The sequence below is a fragment of the Globicephala melas genome, chromosome X (assembly GCF_963455315.2).
Source record: "Globicephala melas chromosome X, mGloMel1.2, whole genome shotgun sequence".
Taxonomy (NCBI): Eukaryota; Metazoa; Chordata; class Mammalia; order Artiodactyla; family Delphinidae; genus Globicephala; species Globicephala melas.
Window position 1 is genome coordinate 85,990,875 of NC_083335.1, and position 17,928 is coordinate 86,008,802.

General features: G+C 40.4%; 1 protein-coding gene and 1 pseudogene across 6 annotated transcripts in view; both read right to left on the minus strand.

Annotated features, from left to right (window-relative positions):
* JADE3 (jade family PHD finger 3) overlaps positions 1-17,928 on the minus strand; it is a 151,983-nt gene that overhangs the window by 12,726 nt on the left and 121,329 nt on the right. For all 6 annotated transcript variants that reach the window (XM_060292765.1, XM_060292764.2, XM_030849843.2 and 3 more), the window contains 3 exons: positions 15,556-15,767; positions 10,426-10,593; positions 7,883-7,999 (listed from right to left, as the gene is read on the minus strand). In XM_060292765.1, the coding sequence (XP_060148748.1) occupies positions 7,883-7,999; positions 10,426-10,593; positions 15,556-15,767 (497 nt within the window). The remainder of the gene's footprint in view (positions 1-7,882; positions 8,000-10,425; positions 10,594-15,555; positions 15,768-17,928) is intronic.
* LOC115849003 (olfactory receptor 2J3-like) lies at positions 4,999-5,635 on the minus strand (annotated as a pseudogene).

Genomic DNA, 17,928 nt, shown 5'->3' on the forward strand with positions numbered 1-17,928 from the left:
CACCAAATGTTTAATGATTCTATTCAGTTTGGCTGGATGAATGCTAGGGCTTTCCATCAACAAAGTCAGACTGACTCCAGGGAATAATATGAACAATAACAACAAGTACAAATACTAGTACCACTAATATTTACTGAGTATTTAGTATCTGTTAGGCACTGTGTTAAGCTCTTCACCACATTATTAAGTAGGTACTATTTTATCATCTCCATTTATAGATGTGGAAACTGAGGAACAGATTTGGCAGGTAACTTTCTCAAGATTACATAACAAACAAGAGATGGAACCAGGATTTGGACCCCAGGAATCTGGCTCCAAAGGCTGTATTTTTAACCACTGTTCTTCCTTTTTTCTCAGGGAAGGCCTATAACATCTGGATCTAGGTTGAATGGGGCTTGAACATAAGATATATAAGGACCCTATAGGAATTCTGGAAAGGTGGCAGAGGGACTGTGTCCAGGGTTTAAGCAAAATTCAGAGCTGTCTGGGGCATCTGTTTTGAACCCAGTCTTTAGGATCTGTTCCACGATTATCAGAAACCTTCATCCTCAGGAGAAAGGTTCTAGCTCCCAGATACGGAGGCTGTAGATATTGGCTAGTCTAGACCCCAAAACCACCAGTGTTAGATTCTATCCTTGCCGAATGAATGTTCCCAAATCAAAGGAAGAGGAGAGATGTGGGTATTCCCCACTGCTGGGAGATAGGAAGAATGAACACAATTCACAGTTAAGAAAATTCCATAAAGAGTTTATAAAACAAAATACCTGAGATGTGTTACTAATCACAAATACCCTTAAATAAACCTCTGACAAACAAAGATGCTAATAAAACTTGACCCCCACCTATGTTCTGCTTATACTAACAGAGTGGGCTTTGTTTTCCACGGTTCACACCTAGTTTTCCTGTGGAAAAAGAGACCAAAACCCTTTTTTCCTTTTAAACCACCACTAAGTTAATTTCAAACCAATTAGTAATTTAGAATCTTGTTCCCTATATGGGGATCAAAAACAGTAAATTAGTATAGGCAGAACATAGGTGGAGAAAAATACAGCCACACTTCACAAGGTCACCTGAAGTTCACTCCCCCTCACTTGGGGGGAAGATCTTTAATGCAGCCTGGCACTCACAGTGTACTTCCCGAAACCAAAAAACTATTTCACACCTCTTCTCTCCCCACACCTTGAGACTTCACCCACATCCTCACTCTCAGCTGATGATCCTGTTTCCTATCTCACTGAGGAAATTACAACAATCAAAAAGAGCACTCTGGGGACTTCCTGGTGGTCTAGTGAGTAAGACTCCTCGCTCTCAATGCAGGGGGCCCGGATTTGATCTCTGGTTGGAGAACTGGATCTCGCATGTGTGCCACAACTACGAGTTCACATGCTGCAACTAAGAAGTCCGCATGCCACAACTAAGAGTTCACATGCCACAATTAAGAAGTCCGCATGCCACAACTAAGAAGTCCACATGCCGCAATGAAGATCCCACGTGCTGCAACTAAGACGTGGAGCAGCCTAAATAAATAAATAAGTAGGGCTTCCCTGGTGGCACAGTGGTTAAGAATCTACCTGCCAATGTAGGGTATGTGGGCTCGAGCCCTGGTCCAGGAAGATCTCACACGCCACGGAGCAACTAAGCCTATGCACCACAACTACTGAGCCTGCGCTCTAGAGCCCATGAGCCACAACTACTGAGCCCATGGGCCACAATTACTGGAGCCCATACGCCTAGAGCCTGTGCCCCGCAACAAGAGAAGCCACCGCAATGAGAAGCCCGTGCACCGCAACAAAGAGTAGCCCTCGCTCACCACAACTACAGAAAAGCCCACGCGCAGCAACAAAGACCCAATGCAGCCAAAAATTTAAAAAATAAAATAAATAAATAATTTTTTTTAAATTAAAAAAATAAAACAAAACAATAAGAGCAAGGATTCTGGGAAAATGGCAGAGTAGGAGGCACCAGGAATCTGTTTAAAAAAAAAAAAAAAAGAGCACTCTGCAGATTCCCAGCAGCACACCTATCTAATACTGTACCTACACACTCTGCCTTCAAGCCTGTTACCCGGGAAGAACAATCTGTGCTCTTACCTGAAGCCGCCCCTCTCTCACCCTCTTTACCCCACCCTCTCTCAGCTACTGAAAAACCTTGCTCCAGCAGTTTTTCCTCTTCATGGGTCACTCTCTTTGCATGCATACTGTTATGTTCTATATGTTAACAAGTATACATACAATAGTCTCTCAGTATCCTCAGGGGATTGGCTCCAGACTTCCTGTGGATACCAAAATCCACAGATGCTCAAATCCCTTATATAAAATGGCATAGTATTTGCATGTAACCTTCGTGCATCCTCCCGTACTTTAAATCATCTCTAGATTATTTATAAAACCTAATACAACGCAAATGCTATGTAATAGTTGCCTGTGCAAGGCAAATTCAAGTTTTGCTTTTGGGAACTTTCTGGAATTTTTTTCCAAATATTTTCAATCTGCAATTGGTTGAATCTTCAGATGCAGAACCTGCGGATACAGAGGGCTGACTGTACATACTTGTTATTTCTTCCATCTTAAAGAGCGGACTTCTTTCCCTCACTTTTCCGGACTGTTCCTTATCCATTTCTTTGCCCTGACCCTTGGCAATGTAGCTTTTGCCATCATCACTCCACCTAAACTGCTCATCCAGATTACCAATAATCACATTGCTAAATTCAGGGGTCAATTTGTAGTCCTCGTCTTACTCAAGCAGTATTTTTATATCACTGATCTTTCCCCTCTCCTTGAAACGCTTTCTTTCCTTGATTTCTAGGCTACTATGCTCTCTTGGTTTTCCTCCTGTCTCCCTGGTGACTTCTCAGTCTCCTCTGCTATCTCTCCCTACTCTCCTGACTACTTAACACTGGAATGCTGCAAGGCCCAGTGCTTGGTACTGTTCTCCTCTCTATCTACACTCCCTCACTCAGTGATCTTACCCAGTCCAAGCTAAAGATACCTACATGACAATGACTCCCAAATTTATGTCTTCAGTCCAAAACTTCCTCCCAAACTCCAAACTCGCATAGACAACTGTCGGTTTAATATTTCCACTAGGATATCTGGTAGACATCTCAAACTTAAATGTTTAAACCTGAACTCATGATGATCTTTCCGCCCACATCTCTTCTACTTGCAGATTTTTCCATTCAGTTTATGGCAACTTTACCCTTCTCCCTGTTCAGGCCAAAACCTGGAAGCCTCCCCAACTCCTATCTTTCTCTCACACCTCACACCCGATCCACAGTTAATCCTCTTGGCTCTACTTTCAATATTCATCCAGAACCCAACCACTTTTTTTTTTTTTTTTTTTGCGGTACGCGGGCCTCTCACCGCTGTGGCCTCTCCCGCCGCGGAGCACAGGCTCCGGACGCGCAGGCTCAGCGGCCACGGCTCACGGGCCCAGCCGCTCCGCGGCATGTGGGATCTTCCTGGACCGGGCCACGAACCCGTGTCCCCTGCATCGGCAGGCGGACTCTCAACCACTGCGCCACCAGGGAAGCCCTGGAACCCAACCACTTTTCACCACCTCCAGGGCTACCACTCCAGACAAAGCCACCAATGCCATCTCTCAAGGATTACCGTAATAGCCTCCTAATTGCTTTTCTCATTCCTAACCTTCCCTCCTCACAGTCTGCTCCAAATAAGCAGCCAGAGTGCCTATTTTTGTTTTAACCTTCTAGTATGGAAAACCCTACATAATAGCATAGAGAATACTATATTAAACCCTATATACCCATTATACAGACTCAATAATTATTAATGTATGACCCATCTTGATTCATCTTTAACCCCCATAGTACCCTGCCCTCCAGATTATTTTGAAGCAAATCTTAGACATCATTCCATAGAGTGATCCCTTAAAAATATAAATCAAATCATTTTACTTATCTGCTCAAAACCTGCTAATGGCTCCCCCTTTAAACTCTGAGTAAAAACAAAAGATCTTTTTTTAAAAAAAAATCTTTTGGCCACGCCACGTGGCATCTGGGATCTTAGTTCTCTGACCAGGGATCGAACCAGTGCCCTCTGCATTGGAAGCGCGGAGTTTTAACCACTGGACCGCCAGGGAAGTCCCAAAACAAAAGATCTTATAAGGGCCCTGGAAACCCTTCACCATGGGCTTGCAAACTATGGCCCACAGACCAAATGCAGCCAGGTACCTGTTTTTATGTGGCCCATGAGCTAAGAATGGGAGCTAAAAATGGTTTTTACATTTTTTAAATGGTGGAAAACAATCAAAAGAAAAAGAATATTTTATGACATATAAAATAAATTTAGAGTCCATAAATAAGCAAATGAGCATGGCTATATTCCAGTAAAGCTTTAAGTATCGTCTATGGCCACCTTTGTGCTACAAAGGCAGAATTGAGTAGTCGTGACAGAGACCATATGGCCTGCAAAGCCTAAAATATTTACTATCTGGCCCTGTATAGAAAAAAATTGCCAACCCCTGCCCTAACCAATCAGGTCCCTGTGTAATCTCTCTGATATTCTCTTCTCACACACTCCATTCCATTCTCATTGGCCTCTTTCCTATCTCTCGGACAAGCCAAACACACTCCTATCCCTGGGCCTTTGCACTGGCTGATCCCTCTGCCTGGAACATTTTTACCCCAAATATCTGCATTGTCTCCTCTCACCTTCAAGTCTTCGCTCAAATGCCACAGCTACGGTGAGTCCTACTCTTACCACTCTATTTAAACTTGCAATGTATGCCTCCTGCCCCACAATCCCCATCTTCTTACCATACTCCACATTTTTCCTTTCCAGAGCACTTACCATCTTCTAACATGATATTTAGTATCTATTGCTTATCATTGATTTCTCCCAAACCAAAATGTAAGTTCCATGGTGCAAAGTTCTTTGTTGGTCCACTGATAAATCCAAAGTGCCTAGAACAGTGCCTGGCACACAATTAGGCACTCAAATATTTGTTGAATAAGTGAAATTCCTTATAATCAAAATTTTAAGAGACTTTTATGACCACCACAGCAGCATACATCTCCACTTCATTGATCCATGTATCAACACATGATAATTGAAGCATGGCAGGTACCTCACAGAAGAAATTCTCCACCTAATATGGACCACAGTGAGGTAACAAGAAGGTCAACACTATTTGCACCAAAGAGTTGCTGAAACCTGTTACCCAAGCCACTGCTGCCAGTTGTTGGCATAGCCAAGAGTGCATGATAACTGTGTAATGGAGAGGCTGGCAGATAGCTACATAACGACCAAAGGCCATTACTGAAAGAAGTACACATTCAGTGGATCCTAAACTAAGGAATATGAAAAGTTAAGCTATGCATCCTAGGTAGCTGATATTTCTCCAGTGGCTTTGGATGTTGACCAGCATTTGGGGGACAGGGGAAGTAGTACAGCAAAGGTCCAAAAAAAGAGAGATTAGACAGAAAGAAATACATGGGGGTGTGGAGCCTGGCATCAAGGCATGACAAGATAATGATGGCTAAATTCCCAAGGAGGGTCATTATGTAGAAAACAGAGATGGCCAGAAAAAGAACCATTTCTAGTTTGGGCCATTCAGAGAAGCCCACCAGAACAAAGCCATCAGAGTGATGAAAAGTGTTACTGAATTTTCTCATTGCTTAACACTACTTGCTGGAAACACCACAGTCAGAATTTTGAAGCCTGATTATCCTTTGCTTAGCACTTAATGCTGGTTCATGAACTTACATGCAACAGAGGAACTGGATAGGGAATGTTGAAACAAGTAAAATCATTAATGTATTTCCTTTTATTACCTCAGCAAGAAAACTAAGAATTAGCAATTATATACCTGTATTTTAACAACCATATTTTAAGCCACGACTTTCATTTAGTAAGCTCATAGTTTACTAAGTAGAGGTATTACGAAAGTAAAGGTAGTATAGATGCATTACAAAATATTTGTTATAAAAAGGTCTTGGATCTGTTAAGATTGAGAGAAACAAAGACTTCACTGGAGCTTCATTAAATCTCTAATTTACTCAGTAAAAAAAGTTTTTTTAAGAGTCTTAATTTGGAAAGACCTTTACAAAATGCAGAATCTAAACTCTAAGCAATAAAAACAAAACCACTGCCCTGAAATAAAAAAACCCACTCCAGAATGTTTCTTCCATCCATCTGTCCATCCACTATCCATCTATCAATCTAATATTTATTGTTCATTGGCCATGTCGGGGGTTTGCAGGATCTAAGGATGAAACAGTTTGAGCTTGCAGCCTACTAGGGAAGCTAAGACTCATAGATAAATAACTACAATAGAGGGCAGAATGTGGCAATATGGGGCATTTTTTCTCTCACCACAGTCATGCTGCCAATTACTAACTGTTGTAAAAAAAAAATCATCCTTTAAAACAGCAAAAATTGGGGAAAATGCAGGTACCACGATAAGGAAAATAAGTAAATTAACAGACATAAATTCAATGTGCTATTATAAAATGACTAAATGATAATTATGAAAAGATTGGAAATATTTTATTTTTTAGTGGGGAGAATGCATATTACAAACTAATCAATGATACAATTAAATACGGATATATTTATTCAATAAACACTAATTGAGCACTGACAAGGGGCAAGAACTCTCTTTTGTGCTAGGGAAAGAATGATACATAACCTTGGCCCTCAAGGGGCTCACATGTGGGGCGGAATCAGGAGAGAACTTAGAAAAGCATAAACAGGCAATGTGTTAAGGCAGTAGAGCCCATGGGAATAGTTTTCCTTAAAAATTTTCCTCCTTATAATTGCTAAAGTGCTATAGTTAAAATAAATAAAATCAGCAGGAAAATTTTTTTTTAAAAAGCAAGACAAAGTATCCGATTCTGTCAAATGTAAAAACGAGTTTAAAAACTAAAAGTGTTTCTGGGGTCCAGATTGTGTTCTTTAAATACCATTTCCCAGTAAAAGAACCAGGGTTACTTGGAGGAGTGGCTGATCATAGGTCTAGAGCAAGAAATCTACAAGATGAACCAGATAGCAAGGAACCTCATGAAACACCTAGAGCCACTGTCCCTAAGCTATGACATCATATGGCCCTCTTTCTGTGAAGGTGAACATGCAAACCTAACTCCAACCAGACTGTATTCTATGCAAGAGGTCTGGGAAGTGGAAGGCCAGCCCTTCCTCCCCTCTCACCAGGAAATCCACCTTATTACATTCGGAATAAAAGGTGAGATGACATTCTGGAAAACTAGATTATGAAGGGTCGACCTTCCTGCCTTTTCTGAGGGTGACTGGCCTCTCCCAGCCCCATCCTCCCCACCTCCAATGTTGCTTTTGGGTGCACCAGCTACGACTTCTACTTCAAGCAGCTGAATTTCTATGCCTCAGATGTCTCAGAAAACTCTACTTGCACTACCATATGCAACAAATATGCCTATGAGAGTGACTTTCAAACCTATCAACCAGAATTTATCCATTCAGATGCATCTTTCCCTATCAAATGAGTTGCACTTAGTCCAGCAACAGGGTCATCTGTCAAATCATCCTGGAACCCAAGTCATCTATCTACAATGGGTGAGCCACACAAGAACATGGGCCTGGTTGTTTAGAAGTTATGGCTTGTTGCCACCCAGGATCATCTAGCTTCAGAACTCACGTAATTCATCAGATCTGACAGTGAAGGATGGAAATTAACCACCACTATGGCTATTGAAAAGAATAAGCTGAAGGGTCCAGAGGCAACATCCAAAAAAGGGGCTCCAGAAATGGTCTGTACAGTAGCAGAGCTCTAGGAGCGAGTGGGAAGCCTGCTGAGTAACCTTTCAATTAGCAGGATGCTCTCACTGGGAGGGCGAGTCTGGCCAATTTGGTGTTAGCCCACTCTACCACTTCTCATTGGGACTTACCTGAATACAAGCCCCTGTCTTCAACTTGCACAGGTTGCAGACTAAGGCCCACCGACTGGGCGGAATATGGGAGACCTTTGTGATTGGTTCCATCCTCTCAGGACAAGCAATGCTGACCTACAAATAAAACACCACCATAAGGCAGAAGGCACCAAGGCATTCCAGAAGTACCTTTCACAAACCATAAATGATATCACAAGAAGCTCAGAACATCAAAACAATGAGGTGAGCCATGTCTCCTAAGGTTACTATGGGACTTAGAATAAATAAAACCCGTCTCTAGCCACTGCTCAGGCCTTCAATCATTTCCAGTAATATAAATGATTCATATATAGGATGAGAGGGCAGGAGTAGAGACTAGGCATGGTTACTTTAATGAATCAAAGATATCTACACTTTACTTAGGAACCAAAGAAAGCTACTAAGGAAAGGAATTAAGATTCACAAAATCTAGCACCTCTCACATGTTTGAGATGGTGCCACATGCCTTGTGTTTTTTTCATTTAATACTGAATGATGAAAAACAGCGGCAGTGACATAGTATCATTGGAAAGTAGCAGCAATCTGTGTAATGAAGAGATTGCAGCACATAAGTAGAAAAGATGAGGATAACATTTTAAAACCAGTCTTTAAAATCACGCTAACTATCACCAGATTACTCTATTCTTTCAGCCAAAGTAGCTTTAAAGTTAAATTAGTCTTTGAGAGAGTGCTGAAAGAGATGCTTTTTAAAAACACGGAACTTTTTTCCGTGTGAAAATAAGGGGTCAAGCAACTTCTGGTAAAAAGTGTTTTCTTTAAAAATACGTACATGAGTTTCTAAGAGAGAAATGACTTTGAAAAGTGAAGGACTGTTGAGTAAGGACAGTTAAACTAGTACAAGTTCCACCCACATGGAGAAACCAACAGTAGAAAGATCAGAGACATCTAGAAAAGCCCCCAAAGTACTAGAAATCAGGTATTAGAAACCATAAGAGAATGTCAACAGGTGAGAAAGCTTCTTTTAATTTTAAAGAACTCTTCCTGAGTCATGTTCCAGACTTTTAATATTCTGAAAGAGCCTGCTTTATTAGCTGGGGAATTTGCTGCTAGAAATTAGTGATTCTCAGGCCAGAAACCTCAGAGTTCATTTCACATGTCTATTAGCTGGATGTTCTCAGTAAGAAAAAGAAACCACTACTCAAATTAAAAAAACAAACTGACTTCTATATCCATAAGAATACCATAGTATGTACCTAGAACTTTCAGTTTAACTTTGTGAGCTCGACTGCTAGACAGGTTAGACGTTAACAAGAATAAAGGCAGGCAAGTTTTAAAGGAAGAATGAATTTCTGATACAGTATCATCAGCTCCCAATAAACTGAATTCTGCAGTCTCTCTTGTTCTGCACTTAAAATGCTAACAAATTTGCTGGCTTGGATAGGGTTTGGGGAGAGAGAATGTGAATGAGATGTCCAAACAGATTTTTTTTTTTTTTTAAAAAAACGGGCAGCCATAGGGCTTCCCTGGTGGCGCAGTGGTTAAGAATCCGCCTGCCAATGCAGGAGACTTGGGTTCGGGCCCTGGTCCGGGAAGATCCCACATGCCGTGGAGCAACTAAGCCCGCGGGCCACAACTATTGAGCCTGTGCTCTAGAGACCGCGAGCCACAACTACGGAAGCCCATGCACCTATAGCCCGTGCTCCACAACAAGAGAAGCCACCACAACGAGAAGCCTGCGCACTGCAACGAAGAGTAGCCCCCTGCTCTCTGCAACTAGAGAAAGCCCACGCACAACAATAAAGACCCAACACAGCCAAAAATAAAATAAATAAATTAAAAATAAATAAATAAATAGATAAAAATAAAAAGGGCAGCCATAAAAAGTAAGAAGTAATGTCTGGAAGCCCTCGGGAAATATCAGCAACTGAAGGACCAGATTAAATAGTGAGGGGTGGCATTCTGAATAAAGACACTCTTAAAAAATGGAATACTACTCAGCAATGGAAAGGCATGAACATTGACACACACTACAATATAGACTGCTAGCCAGACAGAAAAGAGTGCATACTGTATGATTCCATTTTTAGACAAAACGAAACTATAGTGATAGAAATCAAAATGGTAGTTACTCTTGGGTAATAGGGACCCAGATAAGGACTGGAAAGTAGGTGTGAGGGATCCTTCTGGGATGCTCTATGTCTACTTCTGGGATGTCCTATGTCTTGGTCTGGGTTGTGGTGACAGATACATACATGTGTAAAAACTTATGAAACTTCAACACTTAAGATTTGGTATTTTTAAGGTAGGTTTTACCTTTAAAAAATCTGCTGCTCATACCCTCTCCTCTCATCCAAATTTATCCAATACCACTGGTAGTACCACCTATAAATTAATTAGCATGGGCTCACATGCCCACTTGCAAAAGAAGGATGTGAGGGAGGTCAAGTGGAACCATTGTCACCTCAGAAACTTGGGCAGGCATGAAGCATCTCCATGAAGCCTGAGTCAGTCTGAACGTTGTGGGAGAGCAAATGGCCTCACAGACCTGGATGAATTCTTACCTCTGGAATCCACAGGGCACAGCTGACGTGAGCCCATTTAGTCCCTGTCCTGGTGGTCTTCATGGCTCCACCTTTCTTTGGACATAACAGACATTGTGGATGAATGCCCAGGACACAGGAGCGACACAGCCAGCTGCCTTCTGGGACCTTGAGGATGCCGTAGCAGGCCTGGAGGCACGAGGAGGAGAGGGGGGTAATGGTTAGCATCTTCTCACGGGGTCAATGTCTGCTCCGGTACACAGTCACAGAGTACCCTCCACTTTTAGGAGAAAGAGGCAAATAAGGCCAAACGAGCTCATATCCAGGATTTAGTAATTTTAAAACACTCAAAAAAAAAAAAAAAGCAACTTCTAGCATCTGTTTTAAGGTCAGCATGTCTGTCTATGAGAATTAACTTTAAGGACGATAGAGTAAGACTAGAAGGAAATACACGCAAAAGTTAGCCCAACTGTTATCTGAGTTTTGTGATTACGTATTTTTTTTTGCCTCCGTTTTCTAAAGCTTTCTCAATGATTATGTATTATAATTAGTCAGTCATATACTCACTGAACAACTTCTACATGTCATGCACTGCTGTGATCAAGAAAAAAGTGTTAAGAAATAAGCAGAATGAAACTTCTGAGGAGCAAATGAGCTGATGTTAAAGAGCCTAACAGTGCCTGCTGCATAAAAAGCACTCTCAGGAAACTGTAGCAGTTACTTGCTTGAGTTGAAGAAAAAGGGACTTACGAATGGATCCTGAATTGAACAGAATATTAGACTAATCACAATAGTCCATAATGAGTTCTTGAAGCTACTTCAAATTCCTTACAGAATGAAGTCGGACAAATAAATAAATGAATTACTATTGGAGGTGCAAGGAGGGAGATTAGTTTGGAAATATTTTAGATTTCCTTTTCACTATCTCTAATTTCGCCCATCCTTCCCCCCTTACTGCTCTACTCTCACCATTAGAGACTATAGCTGGGGGTCACCTGGCTCCCCATGTGGCCTAGCATACCTTCACTACTGACTGATTCACCACCGCAGCTTCAAAGTCTGTGCCTGCCCCAGAAAGTTCACCCACACCTCAGATTCCAGTTCCAACAGTCACCATCATGTTACCCCCGCAACTGGCCCCCTTTCCAAACTCTCTCTATCCATATCACCACCATGCTTCGCAGCTTCCAGATCCAAATTCCTTGACTCTTATTATCCACTTTCCTTCATCTACTGTCCCTTGGGCTTGCTACTAATCCCTACGGAGTGGTCACTAGACTCTGACCTTCCTCTCCATCCCCACCACAACTGCTCCAAACAAGTCATGCCTGGATTGATTTATTTCTAAATTCTCTTCCTCTCCCTTCATACCTTCAATCCTTCTTCTATTTGGCTGCCATATTCTTCTTACTAAAACAAAGACTTCATACCATTGTACAGCAATAAACCCTCTAAAAGCCCCTTCTGCTCCCACCCCCAACCCCATCTAAAACCAGGGGCCTACTTCTTGAGACGTGTTTTGTAAGGCCAACAAGCTAAGAATGGTTTCCATATTTTCAAAGGGATGTTAAAAGAAAGAAGAATATGTAACAGGGACTATATGTGGTCCTCAAAGTCTAAAATATTTACTATCTGGCCCTTCAAAGAAAAAGCCTGCTGTTCTTCACCTCAATTCTCAGATCACTGTAGCCCCTGTGTCTGCTCCACTTCCTGACTCCCACCCTCCACTCAACGTCGTTTCCCTCACCAGGTACTTAGTTGACATCATGTATGCTTCTCTACTTTAACTGTTATGTTTCATCTCCTCAGTGATACTGTAAGGTCACTGGGGGTAGGTCCTTTACCATCAATTTATCTGGAAGGTTCTCTACGCTGAGCTTGAGTAGGTGGTTTGGTAGAACAAATAAATTTCACTCAACAACTGAAGCTGGATTCCAACTAGGCTGCTGTCACAAAAGCAGGGCATCATTTTATAAGGTCCCTAACCTTCAAAGCTTTTTCTTTCTCTGAGATTCAGAAAGTCTGCAAGGAAATGAAAGCAAGCTTTCTCCCTAAAACAGAGCCTCTTTCAGACCAGCAGAAGAAAAACCAGAAGCTGGTTCTAGCAATACCCTTTATCACCTGGCCATTTTATTGGGTAGAAAATCATTTACTGAGCTCTTCTGTAGACTTATTCCTGGTCATAAGATCACAGAAGCTTGTATTTCATTGTAGTGTTGTAGTGGCTCTCAACTTTTTCTAGACCACAAAATGGCGAAGGCTGGACTGCATTTTTTTAAAAAAACTGCACACATGCACGAACATATGTTTTACATATAATTTCAAGGGGTTAATAAATTTAGTGCTAAACATTATATATATGACAGGTATAAAAACTATGAGCATGTACCTTCAGGCAAATTAATTTAGGCCTCAGTTTGAGTGTTCAATACATGGGCTAAGAAGCAGAAAATGGAATACATTAAGGGCCTTGGAATGGCCCCAATTTTCACAGTTTTTCATGAAAAAATTTAATTATTAAAATCCAACATCTATTGATGTAAAATAAACCTCTCTTCTAAAGTACGGACCGTAAGTGTATTATAGTCACAGAGGAACAAACAGTTGATATAATATGGTAGTTAAAGAAGAAAAATTATGTTTAATAAATATAATTGTCAACATGTCCCCAATTCTGTTGAGTAAACCAAATCTTCCAAATCATTTAAAGTCACTTTTCAGTCAACAGAGGGAGCTCTAACCTAAGTATCTCTTTAGAATTCAAGTGAACCTACTCACTTCGGAAGAATTCTCTTTTATATGAAACTTTATGTGGCATCAACGTCCAGCTTTAACACATACCAGCTTATATTCTGCAAGGCCTGGTCAGGTGTTATTGTCATTTCTTTCTATGTGAGGAAAGGGCACCATTTATAGTCATTACTGGATATGTTTTCAAAGCAAAATATCTTTAAGGAGAATTATTATGCTACATTTCATTTTGTTAGTTAAAGAACCTGGAAGTAATTCATTAATATTTTGTCCCAACTGTGAAGGACAAATACAGAAAATATATACAGATGACCTCAGTACTATTACCTTCAATTCTACTAAAGATCCACAATCATTTATCTGAAAACTCTAGGGTAAGAAACATCAGGAAATTCAGAATTGTTCATATCTTAGGAAAGTGATACAGTATATACATGGCATATTACCTATGGGACCAGGGCAGTGCCATATAATCAAATACATTAATATTTCTCTAACAAAATATATGAGTATTTTCACAAAATGGAATAAAGACTACAAATAGCCTCATACGGGGTGAGTTCTGCTACTGCCCTCAAATCAGTTTTGGTGCCAAACTTCGGTAAAAACTTGTAGTTTTCAGAGCTTTAAAATTTTGGAAATGCATAGAAGGGACTGTGGACCTGTACTGTCAGATATTTAAGTTCGTACTTAAGTAGTAAAGATTTTCTCTGTCACTAAAGGTGAGACATAAATGCCAGTAACTGGTAGAGTGAATATACATTTTCAAAATTCACTCTAAAAGGATACAAGTAAAAGGAAGAAAGAGACCCAACTGATCACAGAATATTCTGAGTACCTTTTAATACAGAGGGTTAGGTTAGGTGGCCCATGGAACTAAAATAAAGTCTTAAGTCCTGGTTTCTCTCTATCTCCTGTATTATCTAATCATTTTAATATCTTTGTAGTCAGGATGATCCTTCTAAATTACAAATCATATCCTTCAGGGTTGACAGGACAAAACCGAAGTTCCTTAGTTTGTCAGAGAAGGCCCTTCACATTTGTCCCCTGTATCCCTCTCTACCCTCACTCTCCATGCATTCCCTACTCGACCCCACCACTCTCCACAGTTCTGAACAGCTCAGAGTTGCTTCTAACATACTTTGCCTACTCTCACTACCCCACCTGAACATGTTCTCCTCTCTGCGTGAACACACGCTGCTGTTTTTTTCTGGCACTTCCCTTTGGCCATTAAGATTCAGCTTGGATGCCACCTTCTGGATGGTATCCCTGACCCCCATCCCTCCCATGCACTTCCACAGCAGCATGGACTTCAATCTACAAAAACACTTGGCATACTATGCTAAATGGGCAGTTTCCTTGTAGACCCTACACCAGATTCTGATCTCCCTGGGGGCAAAGACCATGTCTGCCTCTTCATCACTGTATCTTCAGCATGCAGCACAGTCCTGGAACATGGATGGTGTTGCATACCTATTTACTAGATAAATTAATGAAATGAATGAAACACACAACAGGTTCAGAAGAGTGAAAAATCACTTAGGGTAAGGGAGTTCAAGAAAGGATTCGAACTAGATCTTGAAAGATATGTAAAGTTTTGTTAGCCGGAGGTGGGAGAAGGCATTTTAAATTGGTGTGGCTGAAACATGGAGACAGGACAGCATCAGGAATATTCATCACTGCCCCACTGAGTAACCTTATTTTGCTAGAGCATAGGGCTTGTGGGGGAAGAAAAGGAAAGAGCTGAAAAGAATGTGGATATCACCATCATCATTACTATTAATTTAAAAAAGTAGTGTGGTAGAGAAAGAATGACAACTAGCTATAAGAGGTTGGGTAAAGTCACTTCACCTCTCCTGGTATTATCTGTAAAATTAAGGAGTGGGACGGTTTTTTACAATCCTAAAATTCTATGATGTTTAAAAATGGAGTAGACCTAGTTTCCTGGGAGTGGTATATTTGGGAGACAGAGGAGGGCTCTGGGTGCCAGGATGAGGAGTCCCGACTTCCAGCTGTAGGAAGTGTAAACTCCCCAAGGTTACTGACCATGGGTGTAACCTGATGATATAACAGGGACTCCAAGGCAGAGGAGAGACTCCCAGGCAGGTAGCAAGGAGACTCCCCAGGGGACTGTAAAAGTATCGAACAAGGCAATCTCAATGGCATGGGCATGAAGATACACAATAAAGACCTGGGTTTAGCCCCCTGGAGTAAAGTTAATAAGTCACCTTGGGGATCATAAGAAGTATTATTTCTAAAGGAATTACTGGAGAACAGCCAGGCCAAATCCTTATTTTCACCCTTAAATGCAAGCTGCTACCCAGATATGGGTGCTGGAGATGATCACTGAACTTCAGAAAGGCTGACCGTGGGGAGGTGGCGGTCTCCACTCTCACTAACCTGATGCACACAGATGTTACACTTATCACAGAACACCATATCATTCCCTTCTTCACTGTCTGGAGACCGGCACACATCACAGATCACATCTTCATCATACTCTATGCCTAGCCCTTCCTCTGTCTCAATAGCATGGTTCATATTTTCATGGCAATGGCGTTCCAGGACTTCTACTGTCTTTTCCATAAGATTCTCATCAACTGGCCCACAACCTGCACAGAAATACAAACAATCAATCAACCCATCAGTCAGCTGTCATTCCCAAATCACCTACTGTGAGCCCGGTGCAGGGGTGGGGAGATTCTAAAGGATAAAACCATCTCTTCCCTGATCTAAAACAACCAGATTTTAAAGAATCTTTTACTAGAGCTATTCTAAAATTTACCTATCATCACATATTAGTGTTTGACACATGAAAGGAGAAATACATTTCACCATATTCTTTGTAAGTTATATATACTGACCCTTTCAATTTTCTGTCCAAATCCTAGCCAGTCTCCTCCTAAATCTGTTTCTCTCTCTCTCTCTTTTTTGTGGCTGCGCCATGAGGCTTGTAGGATCTCAGTTCACTGAACAGGGATTGAACCTGGAAAGCCCGGAATCCTAACCACTAGGCAACCAGGGAACTCCCCCGAATCTGTTTTCTCTTATTCCCACTGAGGGAGGACTTTCATTGGACTTTGTAATCTTGAATACTTTATAGTATAATAAAATAATTAGAATCATATAACTATTTGGATATAAATAACAATTCATTCTTAGCAAATTAGTTCCAATGAGCACATCTAATGGTTACACAAGGAAAATTTCATACAAAAAGGTATTAAGCCATAAAAGAAAATTCTAGGTACTGTATATGTGATTATACATATGAAATATTTGTTATTTGTTTTTCAAACCTGACTTTTAGAAAATCCAATAATATTTTCTAATGACAAACTAAAATATAAAGTAAACTTATTAGCATTCATAAAGGTCTAACTGCAAATTCTGAAATTACCTTTTTTGCCTCTTGATTCCTTTTCCTTCTATACTTTTAATTTTTCTTAGCCTTCTATACATAATAACTCAACTAAAAGATTCATATGATGGCTATTGGTAACAACTAAACATTTTTCTTCTTAGGGGGACTGATGATTTTGTGAGAGCACACATATATTTATTCTAACAGCTTATAAACTCAGGAGTACTTCTCAAAGTGATCCAAAACAAATTTATCCAAATATACCACTTCATCTGCAATATAAGATCCTAAGGAACTTTGGAATTCCACATAAACTACCTTTTCAATGTTGTTGCTACTTATGAAACCAAAAACTACTCAGGTAGTATGTTTAATTTTTCCAGCCAAGACAAATTACACTTTTTTTTCCCCTGGAGTGAAGGAGTATAGTGTCTGGTTATAAGAGCACTTGGATTCAAATTCCAACTTGACCTCACATTGGTTATATAAGCTTTGACAAGTTATTTACCCTCTTTAGGGCTTAGCTTCCTTATCTATAAAAATAAGGATAATAATACCAAACTCATTGATTTCTTGTGAGGCAGAGATGAGATCATGTTCATACATTGCTTAGTATAGTGACTGGTATGCAGTAAGCACTCAACTTTTAGAATTCCTTAATCTGAATAAAAAACATGCTTAAGATAATATTGTTTTTGAAAGTTTATTTTAAGCTCTTAGAACCTTACTACAATATCATTCACTCTAAAGGAATGCTGGAGATAAGGTAATCATCTTTTTAAAACTCATCCAAGCCTAAATGCAATGTGGTATCCTGGACGGGATCCTGGAACAGAAAAAGGTCATTAGTGGAAAAACTGGTGAAATTCCAATAAAGTCTGGAACTTAGCTAATAGTACTGTACCTGTGCTGTTTTCTTAGCTTTGACAGATGTATCATGGTAAAGTGAGATGTTAACATTAGACGAAACAAACTGCGTGAGGCGTATATGGTAACTGTATTAAAACTGCAACTTTTCTTGAAAGCTAAAAGTATTTCAAAAATTTTTTTGAAAGCTTATTTAAAAAAAACTCATCCAAAGGGAATTAACTGCAAAATACCAAAGGGACTTTGTTATAAGGCAGTGTCATGTTGAAGGCAGCACTGTAATGACTATAGTGTATATGGATGTTGTATGGTTCATAAACACAACTGTACATTGAGCCATCGATCCACTTGATTATGCCCTCAGACTCTCATTTTCCCTTTCTGTCAGTCTTTTATTCCCTTCTCTTTGTGGTTCCGACCCTAAATTTTTTTGACCCCTCTCCTTCCTCTTAGAAGGCAGAACAAGAGAAGACATAAAACAAAATGTTTTAAAAAGCAAGGAGTTAGTATTGGTTACTGGCAGAGTAACTATCACCACCATG